General features: G+C 45.2%; 1 protein-coding gene across 2 annotated transcripts in view; it reads left to right on the top strand.

Annotated features, from left to right (window-relative positions):
- The window catches only part of C5H10orf90 (chromosome 5 C10orf90 homolog), a 191,491-nt gene that overhangs the window by 128,990 nt on the left and 42,824 nt on the right, over positions 1-19,677 (top strand). For both annotated transcript variants that reach the window (XM_026384308.2, XM_026384307.2), the window contains exon 4: positions 4,018-5,134. In XM_026384308.2, coding sequence (XP_026240093.2) covers positions 4,018-5,134 — 1,117 coding nt within the window. The remainder of the gene's footprint in view (positions 1-4,017; positions 5,135-19,677) is intronic.

The following is a 19,677-nucleotide window of genomic DNA, read 5'->3' as shown; positions in this document are numbered from 1 at the left end:
GTGTTGCTATAGCACCCCTAGCAAACATATAAAAGTTTTAGGCAGTTGGATATTATCTTTGATTATTTAATGCATCTCAATAAGAAAATAGGAATGTGATGACTAAGAGTTATAAGAGGAGCATATATATTTAAGAGCAAAGAGTCCCATGTTTCCTTTTTAATTTCTCTCAATTTATTTTCTGGGGCTCTTGTCAAACAAAGTGAAGTCTAAAATCCTGGAAATACTCTGCCCTGATATTTGATCTCTTGTTCCATGTCACCTCCAGGCTGTTAACTCCATGAGACCAGGAGTCTCCCCAGGGCCCAGCATGGCACCTGGCGTGTAGTAGGTGCTCTAAGTATTTTTCAGAGGAGTAATTAAACAAATGGTCTAACCATGACTATACGCTATGGATAACAGATTTGGCACCTAAAAGCAGACTAACTCAACATTCCCAGTAATAACATTTCCGTGTATTGGATATGTGCTGAAGTCGTGCCATTTGTGCAATTCAGATGAACCCCAACGTACCCATCGCGCCCCTCTCTGGGATACAGCAGAGTTTAGTGGAGCTGCCACCTCCCTCCGCTAGGTTTGCGGATCAGCCACTGGCTTCTGCTGAGTCATGGGAAAGGAAATTCCCTGGGTTATAAGGGGAACTTCCTTTCTACCTGGGGTCTTTTCTGCTATCCACACCTTCCCTGTGAGAAGAGAGGGCAAATAGTTTTGTTTTTTTCTTTGAAATTGGGCTGTCATCAGTGTCACCCTGACATAGTGAAGGATTTTAGAGCTTCAGAAATTGGTTCAAATTCACACTGTTCATTATGGCTTTCACCTCTTTCTTTTGATAGAGTAAAAATCACAGTCACATTTGCCAGGTCCCAGGGAATGAAATGTGCCTCACTCCTGATTTAGTCCTCCCGGGTCCTCCAGGGTAACCCTCAGGCCTGAGCTTCAGGCAGCCCCAGGGAAGCCTTCAGCAGTGCACCCCTGGGGAGCTCTCTGACTCAGCCCAAGAGTGGGGACAGGCTGGCATCAACAGTCAGGGTCTTTTCTGTCCTGGCTCCAAGCTGAGATGACATCTGCACATCCTTAGCGACACACCTTGATATGGGAGGAGACTGCAGTGCAAGGAGGGCTCTGTCCACAGGCGTTGCACAGTGTCCTCCCCTTACTCTAGAGCTATGGAAAGCAAGGTAGTCTGTCTGAGGGCCCTTGGCTCTGGTTGGGTGACAGGTGGCCTCAGTAATTTCAGCCTCTTTTCCCCAGATTCACATGGAAGAACCACCTGAGAACGGATAAGAATACACATTACATGACGGCCCTTATCCTCACAGGCCCTGATTCAACCTAGGCTAGGGAGGTTGGCACCCCCAAATCTGCAGCCCCCTCCCAAGGTGTTTTATTATGCAGGTAATCACTGGTCTAAACTTTGGGAAACTTAAGATCAATGCTGCAGTTTCTAAGATCAGTATTTGCTTTTTCTCTAAAGACCAGTGTCAAAGGAGTTCCCACTGGGTATGATTATACACTTCGTGGGGTGCACAGGAACAATTATTATCAGAGCTAAATTTAACTAAAATGGGAGGGACTGTGTACTGCCAAGTCAGCCCAGGTGCATTTCAGTTTTCTGTATGTAAACCGCGGCCCCAGGAAAGGTGCTCTGGAGAAGGGGGTGGGAGTGCAGAATCAGAAGCTGGAATCATGCTGAGGGCTTAAAGAAACACTGATTCTCGCTCTTCTCCTAAAGCCCCCTCTCTCAGGGACTCTACTGTACTTGGGGATGAGGCTAGCCATTGGGGTCTTGCAATGTGGTTTCAGAAGTGCTGGGGAGAGGCCCTGCCTATAACGGCTCCCAGGAGCAGGCCTTAGAGACCCCCTCAAGGAACCCACAAGGTGCAGCCTTGAAGCAGGGAGTAGCAGTGAGACTCAAAGAGAGAGTTAGATATCCTCCTTCTTGTCTTAGAGCCAGAGATATTTTTTAAATAATGAAGATTCTAAATGACTTTTCTGTCCATTCTTTATTTGCCCATTTCCTGTCTTTTGAATTTGCAACTTCTCACACATCTTTAAAAATGTAAGTGTTCATAAGGTGGTCAAGACGCCATGAAGAGCAAGCTGATGACTGTCTTCCCTTACCCCTGGGGTTGCCAAGATCACACCTGAGGGACCTCTGGTAGATGTGTGGACATGCAGGATCCAATGTCCAACTAGAGGAGAACTGTCAATTATTTGAGAAAATTAATCCTGCCCTGAACAAAACTGCTACCCTGATGACTTACCACATCCTGGGCAAAGAGGTCCCCTCCTCTCACCAGAAGCGGGTCCTTCCCCTCCCAAAAGTGATCTCTTGACATGATTAGCAGCCTCACCATTCACTCTGTGCTCCCCAGATTACTCTATATAAGAATCTTCAAGACTTGGGTGGCAATGAAGATGCCTGGGATCCACCCACAACCCACAAATCAGAATCTCTGAGCTGGGGAACCTGCAATTATAAATAAGACTGCTGGTGATTCTCATGCATGTTAGAATCATGTTGGGAACTGCTGCTTTATGTACTAAGCATCACAGTTATGCCTTCAGGCTCCAAGGCAAAAAAGATTCTCAACAAGCAGTGGGAACTTAGTAGTTACCAGTAGTTCTGGCCTCATGCAGTTTCTTTCAAGGCTTCATTTTAAGCACATGTAACAATGTCAAGTTGCTCAGGACTCTGTGTGCATTCACTAAATGCTAGGGTATGGTCAGACTGCCATGCCATTTTTTGCAGTGCTTTATAAATAAACATGATAGAAACCAAATGAGGACAGAAGAGATGCTTCTTCTTGATCTCAGCCTGCTTAGGTGCTTTGTTAAAAATCATGGCATGTTGGGCTGGGGATGTGGCTCAAGCGGTAGCGCGCTTGCCTGGCATGTGTGCGGCCCGGGTTCGATCCTCAGCACCACAAACAAACAGAGATGTTGTGTCTGCTGAAAACTGAAAAAATAAATAAATATTAAAAAATTCTCTCTCTCTCTCTCTCTCTCTCTCTCTCTCTCTCTCTCTCTCTCTCCTCTCTCCCTTTAAAAGAAATCATGGCATGCATACGCGTGCACACACACACAAAATCATAGCACCTAGTTTTGTACACAACAGTGACTTATTGTTAGGACTTCCAATGTGCTGAGTAGAAAGCATGAAATGCCGTGATCATTTTAAAACAGTGGACAAAAACCCATGCTTATGTTGAAATGCAAAACGTCAGTAAACAGAGAGCCAATGAGCAGAGGTCTGAGGCCGGAGCTCGCAGAGGGAAACCGGGACCTCCAAAGCCCACACTGGAACCCATCTTTACAAGAAAGTCACTCCTAGGAAAACCCATCATTGGGACAGGTGTACCTGGGGACTGGCACATGTCCTTGGAGTAGCTCTCCTCTATCTGATAAGTGAAATCACCTGATTATCACTGTGTTGGTCTGGGCAGTTGTCAGGGCTTGGTCATTTGCTTTCCATCTTCTGTCTGCATTCAGGCACCTGTGATTCCAGGCAGCAGGGAGAGACTGTTAGTGTCTCAACCAGCAAAGGTGGAGGACAGTGCGAGAGATGGAGGTGGGCAGGAGCTCCCTGTAACCTCTCTTGCAGTTTCCATGCCTCAGTGCTGACCCATCACCCTCAAAACCTGCACCCCAAGTCCCACACAGCCCAACTCCAGATTTTGGTCTTCCCTCCTCACTGAATCTGTTAATTCCGATCTGGAGATTCTTGGGTCTGGTAGAGTTGACTCTCAAAATCTCACCATCTCCACTGACAGAGTTCACGCTGAAATAAACTAAGACTAGACACCCCACTGAGAAAACCCAGCCACATCAGGCTAGCGTTGGCAGAATATGCAGCTTTTTCGTAAACAGATCTGGGTTTCCCACCCTCCCAAGCGCTCAGACAGGGCACAGTGTGCAGTGAGATTCTGTGGGTGAGAACCGGAGCCGTGGCCCTGGGGAGTCCTGTCTGAATTACAATGAACTACTTGAACAATTGGGGTCTTTTTCTATTTGCAGGAGGCTCTGACATCGCAAAACTCAAGAATGATTTCATCCATAGTAATTTCGCAGCTGATTGATGAGAATAAACCCAGAGAACCCGGGGCCGCCTTACCCCTGCCATGTGCGATGGCCCAACCTCGAGCATGTCCCACCAAGCCAGCGTCCACGAACCGCAGCAGAGTCAGCATCCACAGGGCCTTGGCGTTACTGCCCGGCAAGCTGGGGGTCCATAGACGGTCAGACGAGCGAGGATCGGAAGCTGAACGGCTGCCCACTGCCGACCCAGGCCTCCGCAAGGGGTTCGCGTCCATCACCATCACCGCCCGGCGTGTTCGCCCCGCAGCCAGTGCCCTGGTGTGGGGCACTGTTGGGGAGTCGCCGTGTCCCAGGTGCAGGGCCGAGGATGCTCTGCTCGGGGTCCCATCGGCGGTGACTGACGGTGCCCAGCCACATCAGCACCACGGACCTTTTGACTGCGCAGAGTGCCCCAGAAACGGCTCGGTGATGAGGCTGAAGGTTCCCGAGGCCCGTGCCGGGCTGTGTGCGGGAAACGAGTACTGGGTCACCCAGGTAGACCACCAAGAGAGCGGGTTTTCTGCCGACCCTCCGCCATCGGGAAAGACCCCCGTGGCATTCAGTTCCTGTGTCCACCTCCAGATGTCTCGGCAGTGTCAGAATTCCATCTACTACCTGGACAAGTCTCTGTCTGTCCCTGTTGAGCAACCTCAAATTGCAAGCCCCAAAGTGCACAGATCCGTCCTGTCACTCAACCTCAGTTGTAGTTCCCACGAGTTAACAGCAGATGGAGTAGACGGCCCAGCTAACGCAGAGCCAATGAGCAGCGGCCTGAGGCAGGAGCTCGCAGAGGGAAACCCGAACCTCCAAAGCCCACACTGGAGCCCAGCTTTACAAGAAAGTCACTCCAAGGAAAATCTATCGTTGGGGCGGGTGCACCTGGGGACTGGCGCATGTCCTTGGAGTAGCTCTCCTCTCTCGGAAAATATAGAACTTGCAGATGTTGGGACTAACCTGGACACTGCGAGAAAAGGGAAAGAGGACCACGCGGTGCCTGGCACCAGCAGTCACGCGGAGCAACTGGCCATTCACATTCCTGGCTGGAGTTACAAGGCAGGTGAGTGGTGCTGCCCTCTGCAGGAGAGCCTGGGGTATGAACCCCCTGCCTCCGGGATATTAAGTGAGCTGCTTCTACATCACTGAGTCTCAGAGGTGTTTTGCAGTAGGATTGGCTTTGACCGCTCTGCACCAAGGTGGTAACTGAAAGAGCTCATCTTTGACATCTAAGAGGATAGGGTTTTTTTTTAGATGAGACTTTTGTAGATATGAGACACCTCTCCTCAAATTCTTGTTGCTAACAATAGTGCCAGGATACATGCAAAGAATAGGGAGCGGCCCCCATAGGAAGCTAATTCAGACCATGCCTGCTCCACCTTCCAAAGTAAGGAGAAAAGAATAAAATACCATCCACGCCCAGATGTTTTATTCTCTGGAGTTAAACACCTGCATATTTGGGAGTGTCTAGAATTCTGCACTTTTTACTGTTCCATTACATAGTTGATATTTATGAATTAACTTCATAAATATCATAAAAACCCAGACCACAAAGCCCCATGATGGAGTGTGTGTGTGTGTGTGTGTGTGTGTGTGTTAACTATGGGACATTTTCTAAATGAGGAAGCCAGAGAATCTCCTTGCCAAACAGCAGCAAAAGCAATTTCAGTCCCAGGTGCATCTTCTGGGTAACTTGGCTAGATTCATTGCTGTTTCCAAGGCCAGGCAGGATGCTTGAGGCGGACTTCCCTGAGACCCTTCCCCTTTCTTTGAGAGATCAAGGGAAGAAGCAAGTCTATTTTGAAGGAAATTGGCCAGATTTCTTTCTCTCTGTATGCAAACTTCTGATTTTCAGCTTTACTTCTTGAGAGAGAGAGACTGGTTTATGAATTAGTGACTTTCCACTCGGGGAACTATTTAAAGATAGTAAAATTAAAAACGCAGCATATGCATAATAATTTTATGGTGCAAATTCTGTCCATTAAAGCTTTATTAATTAATAAAAAAATGACTGTAAAACATTTAGAACTATAATGTGTGTAGAAATGTTAAATGATGTAATTAATTTTAACAAGTGTGTATATATTGAATGCTCAGAGATTTTTTTAAAGCAATTTTGACATGGCTTTCAGATCGATTAAACCGTTGAAATGCCTCTGAGTCTTACAGACTTACCGCAAGAAGGAGAACGCATGCCGCCGTCCATGTTCCAAAGATAAACCCACTTTAGTATTTAAAGAAATTGCTCGTGCTAAGCACTTCATCTTCCTTATTGATGAAGATTCCAGAAATAGACAACCTGCACCGTCACGTGCTGCCCCGGTGGAAGCACATCCTTGTCTCGGTAGTGTGTCTCATGATGGGAAATAATAATTTAGATTTATAGCACTTTTCACCAAAGGATCTTTAAAAATAACCAGAGCCAGATCTCCAGCATTCATCTCAGGGCAGTGGAACAAGAGCAGAGACAATTCCCCACTTATTTCTGGCTTTGGTGCAGAGGTTTTGATCGTGACTTTGTGAAATGGTTGTTTCTCCAGGAGGTTTTCTTAGCAAATCGTGTGAGTTAACTCTGTTTCCCGTGGACCGACATCTCTCAGAATAACTGCGTATTCTGAAGATTCACTTCTGGGGGCACTTGAACTGCTCTAAATTGTGTGGCCTCATTCTGCCATGTAAGGAAAGATTCACAGAGGCCAGGGGAGCCGTGGGTTCCTTCTTTGAGAGTTGTCAGTCTCCCGTTTCCTGGCTCAGTGGGCTGGACCAGCAGTACTTACTCCCTGGGTAACAAGAGCAGGAGGTGGGCTGTGTGTTCTTGAAGATCTTCAAGCTTAAAGAATCTCTGCTCTATTTGCTGGAGGTGGCAACTCTGAGGGGAAGAGACCCCATGTGCTTCCGGGCCCCTCCTTCATCATGTCCAAAGCTACAGAGTCTTGGGGCCCACCACTGGGACCCGTGCCCCCAACACCTAACAAAAGTGTGCACACACCCACATAGGCACCCTTGAGTTTCAGAATGTTCTCACTCAGAAACTTATTTTCTCAGAGGACAAAAAAAAGAACTTGGTCCACACTGTAGAACTCTTGCTTGAAAGTTACCAGCACAACTTGTGACTCTGAAGACCACCGTCTGTCCCAGCCGGAACTACACGGTGTTTCCAGGGCGACTGTGCTGACCTTCAGTCTTAACGCTTTTTAGCCTTGATGCAAGTGCTTTCGGACCCTGGCCAAGCTCATTAAAGCTCAGAGGAACTATTTGTATTTTCCTTCCTGAAACCAGAATTTCGTCCAAGGCATCCTTGACGGCCTCCCGTGGTGACACAGGTTATTAGCCATCCTCGTACTTCATAGTCACTGAATCCGATTCTTTTTATCTAAAGGATTGAAAACATCCCCTGAGCAGGGCCTTTTCTCGGCCCTGGTAACTGGCATTCAGCAGCTTCATAGGTACCACCTGGGAGATTCTAGCAACAGGCTGGGCAATTTTATTTCTCATCATCATGGCACTGGGCAGAAAGTGTGTCTTGATGAGTCTCCAGGACATGCACCCAGAAGACTGCCATGATTAGGGGGACTGAGACACTCCCCAGGGTTTGTGCCATGCAGACAGCCCTGTGGTTCCACTGGACACCTGGGGACCATTCTCTTCTGGCCCTGAGGTTTAGGAATTAGTTCTCTCTGCTCATCCCCTAGGTGCTATGAGCATCCTGCTGGCACATGGAGGTGGGCTTTGTGCAATCTCTGCCTTGATAGTAAGGGAACATCTTATCATCATTATTGTCACTGCTGCATCATCACCATCTTAGGCCTAAGCACAGCAGATGTTGTGAAAACCCTAGGTGCCAGCCCTGGGCTCCATCCGTGGCTTTGACTCATTCAAACCATTCTGTAAAGGGAGGATAATCATCCCTATTTTGCAGATGAGACAAATGAGCCTCAAAGAGCAGATGATTTGCCCAAATCCACGTGTCTGTCAAGTGCTGAGCTGTGTGTGTCTGGCCCCTACAGGGCCCTGTCTTTGGGAGCCCTGCACAGACTCCAGAGGGTGGGCCCAGCGCCACTGTCACCGTGGAAGGGGGTGTTTGAAGAATGCTCAGGGACACATGGAGTACCAGTATTTGGTGGCCAGTGAGCTACAAGTGAATTTTTTATAAAATGTAATAAGTCCTTTGAAGCAGTCAAGATTTATCCACTTAGAAAACCTTCCCAGCTGGAATTCAGTTCTCGGACAGCTCTAGGGGATAAGCAATACTGACCCAGATGGTCTGCCCACAAAGCCCCAAACATTGACTGCCTGGGCTTTTTCAGAAAAAGCATGCACCCCTGCTGAAGGCCACTTCTCCAGGCACTGCTGGGCAGCCACTGGCCTGTGAAGCCTCTGTTTGTTCCTCTGTGGAGTAAGAGAGGTGGGCCAGTTGACCTCTTACGTCTTAGATTCTTGTAGTCTGTTTACACACACACACACACACACACACACACACACACACACACACGGTGGCAAGGGGCTGTGATTTTTCTGCCATGGTAGCTGTCAGATGAGCCAGATTTTTAGGGTGATTCTCAGGATGTGGTGAAGGAGCCAAGCTCAAGTTGAAGGGGGAGCTCCCTGTCCTGAGCCTCCCATCCCTTTTACCCTGGGGTCTCCCACCACTTCTGGCCAGCACCTTCCTGGTTCTCTCTGATTCTTTTCCTGTCTCCTAAATGTAGATGCCTCCTGTTTCCACCTTGGCATCCAGCCTCCTGCCTCTTCCTGACAGCAACAAGATCAGCCACTGCTGCTACTAATGCCACTTGTCATTGTCACTAAAAGGATGGGGCCCATGCTCCGCCTGGCACCTACTGCTAGCTCCAGTCCAGAGTCCCACCTGGACAGCCTTTCCTCGCTCACCTGACATTTGTTGGGTCAGCCGTGGTACCAGGCGTCGGGCTGGCCTCTGATGCCGCAGTGCCGAGGCGAACCCCAGACGTGCCCACTGGTGGGTCACAGCCCCTTCCCGAGTTGTGGTTGCTGTTCCGTGAAGTCCTTTCTCCTCTCCAGGCTCTGTGTTCCCAGAGGGCAGAGGCAGGTTGGAGTCATTGGCGTTGACCTCCTCACACCCTGACGAGTGCCACAGAGCTCGGAGAAGGTGCTTAGGACATGGGCGCCAGATGACAGGTCACACTGATGACCCAGCAGAGTCCCTGATGTGACACTGGGGACACCTAAGCTCTCTGTCTCTTCTTCGTCAGACCACCTGTCTTGGTGCGCTCACCTACAGCCTCTGGCAAGGAAGGTGGGAGCCGTGTGAGAGTCCCCCTGGAGAGGGCGGGCGGCTGGCTGTGAAGTCAAGGGAGAACTGGAGACGCCTCACTGGGCTTGAAAGCCAAAGGGCAAACTCTCAAAACATCGTTTCCCCTCAGAAACTCAACCAGAATAATCAAGGATTGTCATGGAACAACTTGATTATCCTGCAGGTGGCCAAATGTAATAATAGAGAAGAAAAAAAACATGTGAGCAATGTCGCAAAAATATTTTGAAAGGTTTTTTGGTTTTTTTGGAAAATGTTATTTATTTAACTCATGCTAAGTCTTAATGACACTGGGGCATTTCCCCCAGGATCATAAATATGCTTTCAGATCCTTCCCTAGAGTCTCAAGTATATAAAGACTTAAGACCATCCCAGTGAGCTCTCTGGAAGCAGGGCCGCCCCCTTGTTTTCTGAGTGACCCTCTCTGTGTCTCTCCAGTGGTTTGGAGAAAGCCATTGTTGGCGAGATAGATGAAGAGAAGCGAATTCAAGTCCTGATTCAACAGTTTGATCTGTTAAAATAGGTAACTGCAGAGCGACCATTTATACAGAGTCAGTGGAAATCGGGGTAGCCTAGAGGAAGCACCATGGGTTTGGGGCCCATATGAGTTTCAATCCACCATGTCCTTTGCCAGGCCATTCCCACGAGCAGCCGTGGGCAGTTTGAGCTGCTGCTGCTGCTGCTTCTTAATATATTTTTTTGTAGTGGACACAGTACCTTTATTTTATTTTTATGTGGTGCTCAGGCTCGAACCCAGGGCCTTGCATGTGCTAGGTGAGTGCTCTACCATTGAGCCACAACCCCAGCCCCAGCTGGAGCTTTTAATGGAGACCCAAGACTGTTTTGTAATCATCATTGCTCGGGAGGATCCTGTCCCTGTCTACAGGAAGTCAGTTCAGACACAGTCTTGGGAAGAGGAAGTGGTGGTACGTGATGAATTCTGTAAGGGAAAGTCTTCAAGGCACAGATGACTCAGGAACCAGGAAAGCATGCGAGATGTGGATGGTGTGTTTGATTCCTTTGGCTTGCTTTTTTTTTTCTTCCCCTTCAATAATCTTAAATGACTTTCTTTTGTGTTAATGTCTGTGGAGAACAAGAGAAGAGTGGAGATGGCAGAGGGGCTCGTGAATTCATCTGAAACTGGGTTTTCAGAGTAGTTTGTTAAAGGCAGAAACATTTTTCGTGTTGTGACCACTGATGGGTCTGTTTCTCCTGTCGGTTGAGGATACACGCGTGTGTCACTGCAGGTAAAGTGGACGGTGCCTCAGGGGCGTGTTCAACACTGATGCTCTGGAGTGTGAGGGAGGTAGCAGCTCACTCGCTTTGGCCTGTGGTGGAATGGATTTAGGTTTGATCAGGTGGCCGACGTAGACGGTGAAAAGAGGCTTCGAGTTTCTCTGGCGTCCTCTCCTGGGCCACCCGGAGAACAAGTGACCATTTCAGTGCAGAAATAGAGCCACAGTGAACAGTGGAGCTGACCCCGCCTGCAGGTGAGGTCTGGGAGGGCCGCTCTGGCTGCCTAGGTATCAGGGAGAATTCCTGCTGCAGGTTTAACTCTGTCAAAACCCATCAGGATGTCTCAGCCCCAAAGCCTGCCGGGCTGTCAGGCTCAACGTCACCCCTGAAGAAGCAGGTTTAAATGGAATCGGTTTCTTCCTTAATTTCTTCACTTTTATCATTCTTTGTTTTTCCTTATTGAAAAAGTAAACCATGTGCTTTGTAGAAATTAAAATATAATTAAGTAAAAAGATAAAAGTGATGATTAACTCTAACTCTCAGGGAAATGTCACTAATATTTACTAAACCTTCACCAGTTGGCTTCTTATGTTTTCCCTCCTCCCTTCCCCTCCCTCCCTCCCTCCCTCCCTCCTTCCTTCCTTCCCTCCTTCCTTCCTTCCCTCCCTCCCTCCTTTCCTCCTTCCTTCCTTCCTTCCTTCCTTCCTTCCTTCCTTCCTTCCTTCCTTCCTTCCTTCCTTCTTTCTTTCTTTCTTTCTTTCTTTCTTTCTTTCTTTCTTTCTTCAGATTGAACCCAGGGGCTCTTAATCACTGAGCAATATAAAAATTTATATTTTCTTTAGAGACAGGGTCTCACTAAGTGCTTAGGCCTTGCTAAGTTGCCGAGGCTGGCTTGTGATCCTCCTGCCTCAGCCTCCTAAGCTATAACAGGCATGCGCTACCATGCCTAGTGCCTTTCTTTTTCTTCTAAAAAAGGGGTCATGGAAACCATCCTGGTTTGCTCCGTGTCTATCTTTCCCTCTTTGTCATTTAGTGGTGACAGAGGTTCCCATCACACAGTCTCCTAAACATGTTTTTTAAAACTACTTGTTAAAACAGATCATTTCCATTTTTACATTTTTATAACAGAGTGTTGATAAACATCCTTGGGGAGAAATGTGGGCATTTCATCTGATTTTTAAAAACTAGATTCCTAGAATTTCTAATCAAAAGATAGGCGCAACTTTAAGGCCTTTTAATGAAGATTTTCAAGTGACACTGAGTTGTACTGTCTGTACCTAGACACCAGCTTCCCTAAACATACTCAAATGCTGGGTACTGGCCTTGCTGACATTTCTGGACCATTCTGATGAGTCAAAGTCGGCATTTATGATATGTGAGTCTGCACTTCTTCACAGAGGTCCAGCTTCCTGTGTTTATTTCACATCTGCATTTCTTCTCTTGTGAGTTGCCTTTATTTTCTTTGTTCACTTTTCTTTAGCTTTTTTATTTGTATTTTTACTTATGTAACAATTTCTTTTTGTATGTACATTTTTAAATTGTTCATGGTAAGTTTTAAAACCTCAAATTTTGAAGTAATTTTTGGATGAGTCTCCATGGCAGCCCAGAGAGTCCCCATAGCAGCCTCGCTGATCCCCCTCCTGTGAACCTCCTTTAAACCATGGTCCATCTACTGATATGCTCTCACCCTGGGCACTGTGCAGACTCGGGCCGGCTGGGTCCTGGTGTGGGGCTGTCCTGTGGTTGTAGGGCGTCTCCACCTGTAGATGCTGGCCGTACTTTCCCAGCCCATGAGGTGTACAGCCAGAAGGGTCTCCAGACATTGCCAGATGCTCTAGGAGTAACATGGGCCCCGTTGAGAGCCACTGATCTAAACTGGGAAACCAGTTCTGCAGTGACTGCAGACGCTGCTCAGATTTCACCCCTGCTCCCACTGATGCCCTCTGTGCCAGGGTTCAGCCCAGGGTGCCACCTCGCCCTTAGTCATCGGCAATTTCTGGCATTCAGATTCTTTATGGCCTTGGTCTTTTTCCTGTGGCCGCTCCCCTGACAGCCCTGGGAAGGACTTGGCTAGCCTACCCTGTTGCTAGTGCACTTGCTGAGATCCGTGGTGCATGGCTGGAGTCAGTGTTCCTAAATGGTTCGCCAGTGGGACGGTTGGTGAGAGCATCTCTCACTGCAATCCGTCAGTGCTGGCTGGCAGTGCCACTCACGTACTGAATCTTGCTTACCTAAGGATTGCCCTGACTCAGATTCGTTTCCTTGTAGAAATTTTCATGCAATTTAAATATTATATGAATCAAAAAAAAGTTGCTCTGCTCCCATCTGTGAATTGAAAGTTAGGGGGACTCTTTAACTTCCCTTCTCTGTGAGCTTTTGGCGTTTGACATGTCTTTTCACTGCAGGAGATAGACAAGGACAGTCTCTGGCTGCCATTACGCTTGCTCAGATTTTGATTTTATATTGAAATACCCTCTCAGTCTGGTCCTGTACTCTTTTTGTATAGGCTATTTGGAGGCATCATTTACTTACATTGAAGTGCACACATTGTATACACATAGTCACGTGACCAACACCACAGGGAGATACAGAATCATCCCAAAAACTCGGGGCGCTTTTGCTGTCAGTCTTCTCCCAGCCACAATCCCAGCCCCAGGGGACTTCCTTCTGTCACTATTCAAGAATCCCTATACATTGAAGCCAGTTGGGCACACCCTTTTGTAAGGTTTCTTTCACTTGGACAAATGCTTTTGAAATTCTTTCGCATCATTGCGTGTACATTCAGTTTCTCAGAAATGTTTTGTCATTCTCAGTGTAGAGATCATTTATGCATTTTGTAATATTTATCCTTATTTACATTCTGAATGCTACTATGAATGAATGGTATTAACTTTTTAAACATTTTATTTCCAATGTTATGATTGAATATTTATATACATATATAGTCAATATATTGTATATATAATCCATTTCTGTATAGTGACCCTGAATTCTGCCACTTTGTTAAAAATCACTTAAATAGAGCAGTGTTTTTGTGGGTTCCTTACGATTGTCTAGATATAATAATATTATGCATGATTAGGGTTTTATTTATTCTTTCTCCACCTGATGATGTCCACCTTTTTTCCCTTGCCTTTTGCATGAGGTAAGACCTCAGTGGACTGTGAGTAGAAGTAATGAGAGGGAACACCTTTGTCTTACCTCTTAGTGGCCACGGAGATTCTAAAAACATGTAGGCAGGTAGATTCAAAACTGAAACTGTGTCCTCTTTAGACACTAGCTTCCATTCCCCGTCAGCCATTCCTCTTCTGTCCCTGTGGATTCACCTGCTCCAGGTGCCTCATGTAAGTGGAGTCACACAACATCTGGCCTTTGGACATGTGCAGTCCACCTTAGCATGTTGCCCTCAAGGCTCGTCCATGTTGTAGTAGGACACGACTCCCTTCCTTGTAGGCTGGCAATGCTCTGTCCCATGTATCTTGCATGTTGCATTTCTGCATCATCTGCTGACACCTGGTTTGCTCTTACCTTAGACTATCGTGAAGAATCCTCAGTCTGCACGGTGTACCAACACCTTTCCATCCCTGCTTTCAGTTCCCAGGCTGTATACCCAGAGGCAGGATTGCGAATCAGGTTAATTTTGTCGGTAGTGATTTGAGGAACTGTCAAGCTGTTTTCCGCAGCAGCTGCAGGATGGTACACCCTTACTGGCAATCCACAAAGGTTCCCGTTTTCCACACATCATTGCTAGCACTTTATTTTGTATTTTGATAATATCCATTCTAATTGGTACGCAGTGGTGTCTCATTGTGGTTTTGATTTCCATGTCCCTAGTGATTCCCTAGAGATGTTGAACATTTTCACGTGCCTATTGGCCATTGAAAATCTTTGGAGAAATATCTGTTCAAGTCCTTTGTCCAGTTTTTATGCAGGTTGTTTGCATTTTGTATAGTTAATGTTTCTGTTGCTAATTGGATGAGAGCTTTTGTTGTGCATGAGTGTTGAATATTGACAAATCCTTTTATTCATCCACTGGGATAATAATAGGGTTTTTTCTAGTTTGTTTTATGAACACAGGGAGTTACATTGATTTTTATGTTAAATGATCAGAATATATTATACTTTTAAAAAATAAATATATCACTGGATCATCTTTAGTAATATTTTCCATAAATCTGTTTTTCATTTTATCTGTTAGAAATATTGGTCTACAGTTTTCTTTTGAAATGTTTTTGGTTTGAGTACCAGGAAAACACCAGCTTTATAAAATGAATCGGGGAATATTTTCTCCTTTGACTCTGAAAGAGATTTTGTGGTTTTGCTTCTAAAGTATTTGGTTGAAATCAACAGTGAAGGTTTCTCGGCTGAATTTTCTTTGTGGGGAAGTTTTTAATGATGACTTCAATCTCCTTTCTTGCAGTGTGAACAGTAAGGGTTTCTGTTTCTTAAGTCTGTTTTGACAATTTGTGTCTTTCAAGGAATTTGCCATTTCATCAAAGTTGTTTGAATTATTGGCATAAAGTTGTTTCACTATTTTCTTATGATCCTTGGATCTCCAGTGATATCCTCTGATTTATTGGTAGTTAGTGCCTTTTCTTTAATTCTTATCATTCTAACTGGTGGGTTGTCCACTTTATTGATATTATTTTCCCCAAAACCCAAGCTTTGTTTTACTGATATTTTCTAATCTTGTCAATTTACCATGAGGTTGATCATCCCTGAGTAAAAAAACTCAATCTAGAATTTTCCAAAATCTGAAAATTTTTTAGTATTAATATGACAGTGCAAGAGGAAAATCTCACACTGTGAACCTTTGTTTTGGCAAAAATTTAAAATACTGTATAAAATTATCTTCCAACTATGTACCTATAAGGTATATGTGAAACATAAATGAATTTTGAGTTTAGACTCGGATCTCCTCTCTAATATTTCTTATTTTGTATATGCAAACATTCCAAAATCCATAAAAGTCCAAGATCTGTCTGGTGTTTGGCTACTGAAACTGTATATTGATTTCTGCTTTTAAATTTTTTATTTACATTTTATTTACATTGTATTTACTTTGTCCTGACCCCACATTTTATTTTATTTTTGTTAGCCTCTCGGGAAAAAGCTTGGATCAAATGCTCACAGCAAGTGTTTTCACATAGTCATTTTAAGCTCAATTTCCTTCTATTTTGGATATGTATTATTTTCATTTTCCTTCAGTTTGAAATATTTTCTGCATATACTCATCCATATCACTTCATTTTGTTGTATCTTCATGATGAGCTTTAATATCTGATAGGGCAAGATGATGATCACCACTATTTGGGGGAAATTTTCATGAACAATTCTTATTTAGGTAGAAAATGTAGGCCCTTCCTAGTTATTCTAACGTGCTCCTGTCGAGCTCGTCTGGTTTGTGTTGTCTTGCCCCCTTGTCTTCTCACCCTCTCATCGCCTTGTGTCCAGTCAGTTTGTCCTCATCCTACTCTCTGTCTCTGGTCGTTGGAAGTTGTGCTCTTCTATTATTGGAGTGACCAGGAATTGGAACTTGTGAACTTAGCAAAGCCCAAGGTTCCTGAGCGTTTCTGCTCATCCTTCCAGCGGTTTGGTCTTGGAACTCGGTCACTCTCGTCCCCTGGAGCAGGTGCACTACTGCCCTCTTGTGCTTTCGTCCTTCCTGCCTCTCTGTTTTGAGTCCTGCAATTGGAAGGTCACTTTCACAGGTCTGTAGAGTGACCTCGTCTTGCCATTACCTTTGCTCTCTTCTCCTTTATGCACACAGGTCTCATTTCCTAGTATCAGTTACCGATTTCCATGTCCCTGAAGTATGTATTTCACATGTCATTTTTGATGATTTTCCATGGTTCATGAAATGGAGGGACTTTGGGTGATAAACTGTCTCCGACTGGTTTAGGGCTGAGGGAAGATAGAGATTCTAAAAACACGTTTATCTCTCCACATTCTTGAAAGGGGCCCTGACACGGTGTGCTGCTCTATGTGGAGAGTTATTTCCCCTCCGTCCTTTGAAAATCTTATCCTGGTGACTTTGGCCTCCACTGTTGCTATGGAGAAGGCAACTCTTAGTTGCTAACCCTCATACTTTTGTTTGGGCAGTGTGTGAGTTCCTTGTGTTTGGCATTGTAATGTAGTTAAATGTGGGTTTCTTTCTATTGTGTTCCAGGTCTGTGTGTTTCTGGAACACAGTGGTTACTGTGTCTATTCGCTCTGCACACTTCCTACACATTTCTTTCTTTCCTTTCCTCATTTCCTGTTTTCTCCCTCCAGGACTCTAAGTAGATATGTTTATACTTCCTCATTCTATTTTCCTTTCTCTTAACCTTTCACATTTTTCAATTCTTTGACTGTGATGAGCTCAATAAAAATTCACACATACACACACACACACACATGCACACAAACCCACACATGCACACATATAAAATATGTGTACATCACTGTGATTCCCAGACCATGCTTACTGGTTATTCTCTAGACTGAGGATCAGGGCCTACAGAAGGGTCTCCTGTGCTCACATTATGGTAAATTTTCAGCTTGGGGTTGAGCATAGTCTGCAGATTGTGCAAGCCGTGGCATGGAGCTGACGGAGGACCAACCGAGGGTGAGTTGTGCCTGTATGCACAAGTTTCCAGTGTGACCTTCCACATTTTCAAGTCCCAGACTTTGTCTCCTGGCATCTGTTTGACCTTAAATCTCAAACTCCAGGTGCCCAGAAATCAGCAGTAGCCCCCCACAGCAGCTGGATTCTTCTCCAGTTTTCTTCTTAACCTCTGAGGATTTCCTTACTTCCTTGCAAGCTGAGCCATATATTTAAAATGTTTTGATGCTTATTTCCAAGGTTTTTAATTGCTTCATAGCACGAGAGAGTGGGCTATCTGGCTCACCATATTGCAGGAAACAATTGATCTCATGAATTTATTTTCTATTAGAGTTTTGAACATTGGCCAGCCATTTTTTTAAGTTAGAACATTTGAGTTTTTTTAATTAAATTGCTTGATGAATTGTCACTATTACACTATTAATTTTCTGTAGAGGTGCATGCAGTGCCTCTTCATGAGGCCTCCACCCTTGTGGCTCTGTCACCTCCCCCAGGACCTGCTCTTTGGTGTCACCACACTGGGATCCAAGCTTTTGGGTCAGACTGGGAGCAGATATGAATATCCAGTTCATTGTGCAGTGTCTATTCTTTGTTTAAGAAGTGTTTCTGACCCAGTTAGGATTTTTCTAACATTGTTCACAGTTTTTATCAAGTCCTAAATCAGTGACCTATTTCCATTGCTGTTAAAAGTTCTCCATAAACATGTGACATAGTTAAAGTTCACATCATCTAAATATGTCAACTTTTTAACTATCTCCCTGATGTTGAGCAGTTAACTTTAATTTTTCACCTCCTTAAGTAATACTGACTGCATATCTGTACGTATAAAACTTTGGCCATGCCTACTCATGTTCTTAAGCTATATTCTTGGAAGGAGAGTGGCTGGGTAATGGTTTGTGCATTGTTTAGACTTTGGATGTTATATTATCATTGGCTTTTAGGGGGCTCATAAAACATACTCCAATGCTTTGACCCACTGAAGTGAGTTGATCTCCAAGGTTCGGTTTGGGTCAGGAGAGTCAGACCCTAGCCTTCACAGGGGTAAGCCTGAATTTCCTGCACTTGCAAAACATTGATTAGTGTGCACACCATTGGTCTGTCAAATTTATATCTCCCTGCAACCTCTGCAATTGAGTATATACATTTTTACATTTTGCTAATTTCATAGCCGAAATTAGCACCTTATTTTTGTGCATTTTCAAATCTCAAACAAGGCAGGACTTCCCATTTGCTTATTGACCTCATTTATTTCCTCCTATTGAAATTGTCTTCTATCTCACATCCCCTTCAGCTATTTGAGAGTTAGGATTTTCCTCCTAAGAAAAGGAAACTTTAATGTCCTCACTCTGGTGACACTAAGAACCGGGGTGGTTAGCCTGCACCACTTGGGCCAATGCACGGTGAACCCCAAGTCACCATGAACTTTTGCCTTACATTTCCACTATTGCATTCTGACTTGTCTTTAGAGAATGGGGAAGTTGTGGCAATTTAAAATAAGGATGGATTTAGAGGAAATTGACACAAGCATGAAGAAACCGGGAATGGAAAAATAGCTTCTTTTATGGTTTTATTGAGTACAGTGTGCATATGAGCTACTGGGTGGCTTGGTGAAACAGTGAAGAATAAGATAACTTTCTCTGTTCTGAGATATTCAGAGGAGAGAGAGAGGAGAGAACAAGGAGAAAAGGAGAGCGGAAGAGGGGTCAACAGCAACCACATTAGCAAAATGAGCCAAAGAATGTTCCCTGGGGTATCCAACCCCTATGCTGAGCCATCCCAGGAGATGTAGAAAGGCAAAAATTCTTGGAGATTCATAAACAGAACCTGTTCTTGGGTCCCTGGGGGCCCAAGAGGATGTGTGAAGAGGATGTTCTAATGGGAAGGAAGTTCAGGACCCCTGCAGGGGGAGGGGGCACTTCCACACCAAAGATTTCAGGCCTCACTCAGTTTCTCCAGGACAGAGGAGTACAATACCTGCCATCCGATTGGTATGTGTGTTTGTAGAGTGAATGCTGGTGTCTTATTCTGAAGTTGTACTCGTCCTTTCTTACTATTCCCTTATAAAACTACATCCTTATAAAAAGTGTGCATGCATTTTCACACAACCTTGGCGAGGCTAAAATACCACTGATGATTTCAAGCTCAGCTCTCGGTGCTTGCAAATGAGCTTTCTGCTTTCCTCCCGAGCATTCATCAAGTCCGCACAGGAGGCACTGAGACCGGGATTAGTGGAGAAAGGATTGGGAGAGCCTTTTTAACATGATGTAATTGGATGTGAATCGTTAATTACATTATGAAACTTAAAGCACACAGACTGGCGTCTCTGCAGCTGAGTTGAATTAGTTTCTCAACCAAAAGAAATTAGAGCACAAGTCCAAAGACTGGCAAAGACCGGAATGCCAAGTGCAGAGCAGGATTCACTCAGGCGCCACCTGCGAAACACGAAACGCTTTCAGCTTGGTACCACATGACTCCCAGC

This window comes from Urocitellus parryii, chromosome 5 (genome assembly GCF_045843805.1).
Source record: "Urocitellus parryii isolate mUroPar1 chromosome 5, mUroPar1.hap1, whole genome shotgun sequence".
NCBI lineage: Eukaryota > Metazoa > Chordata > Mammalia > Rodentia > Sciuridae > Urocitellus > Urocitellus parryii.
The sequence above is the reverse complement of the archived record's forward strand: the minus strand, read 5'-3'. Positions and strand labels throughout refer to the sequence as shown.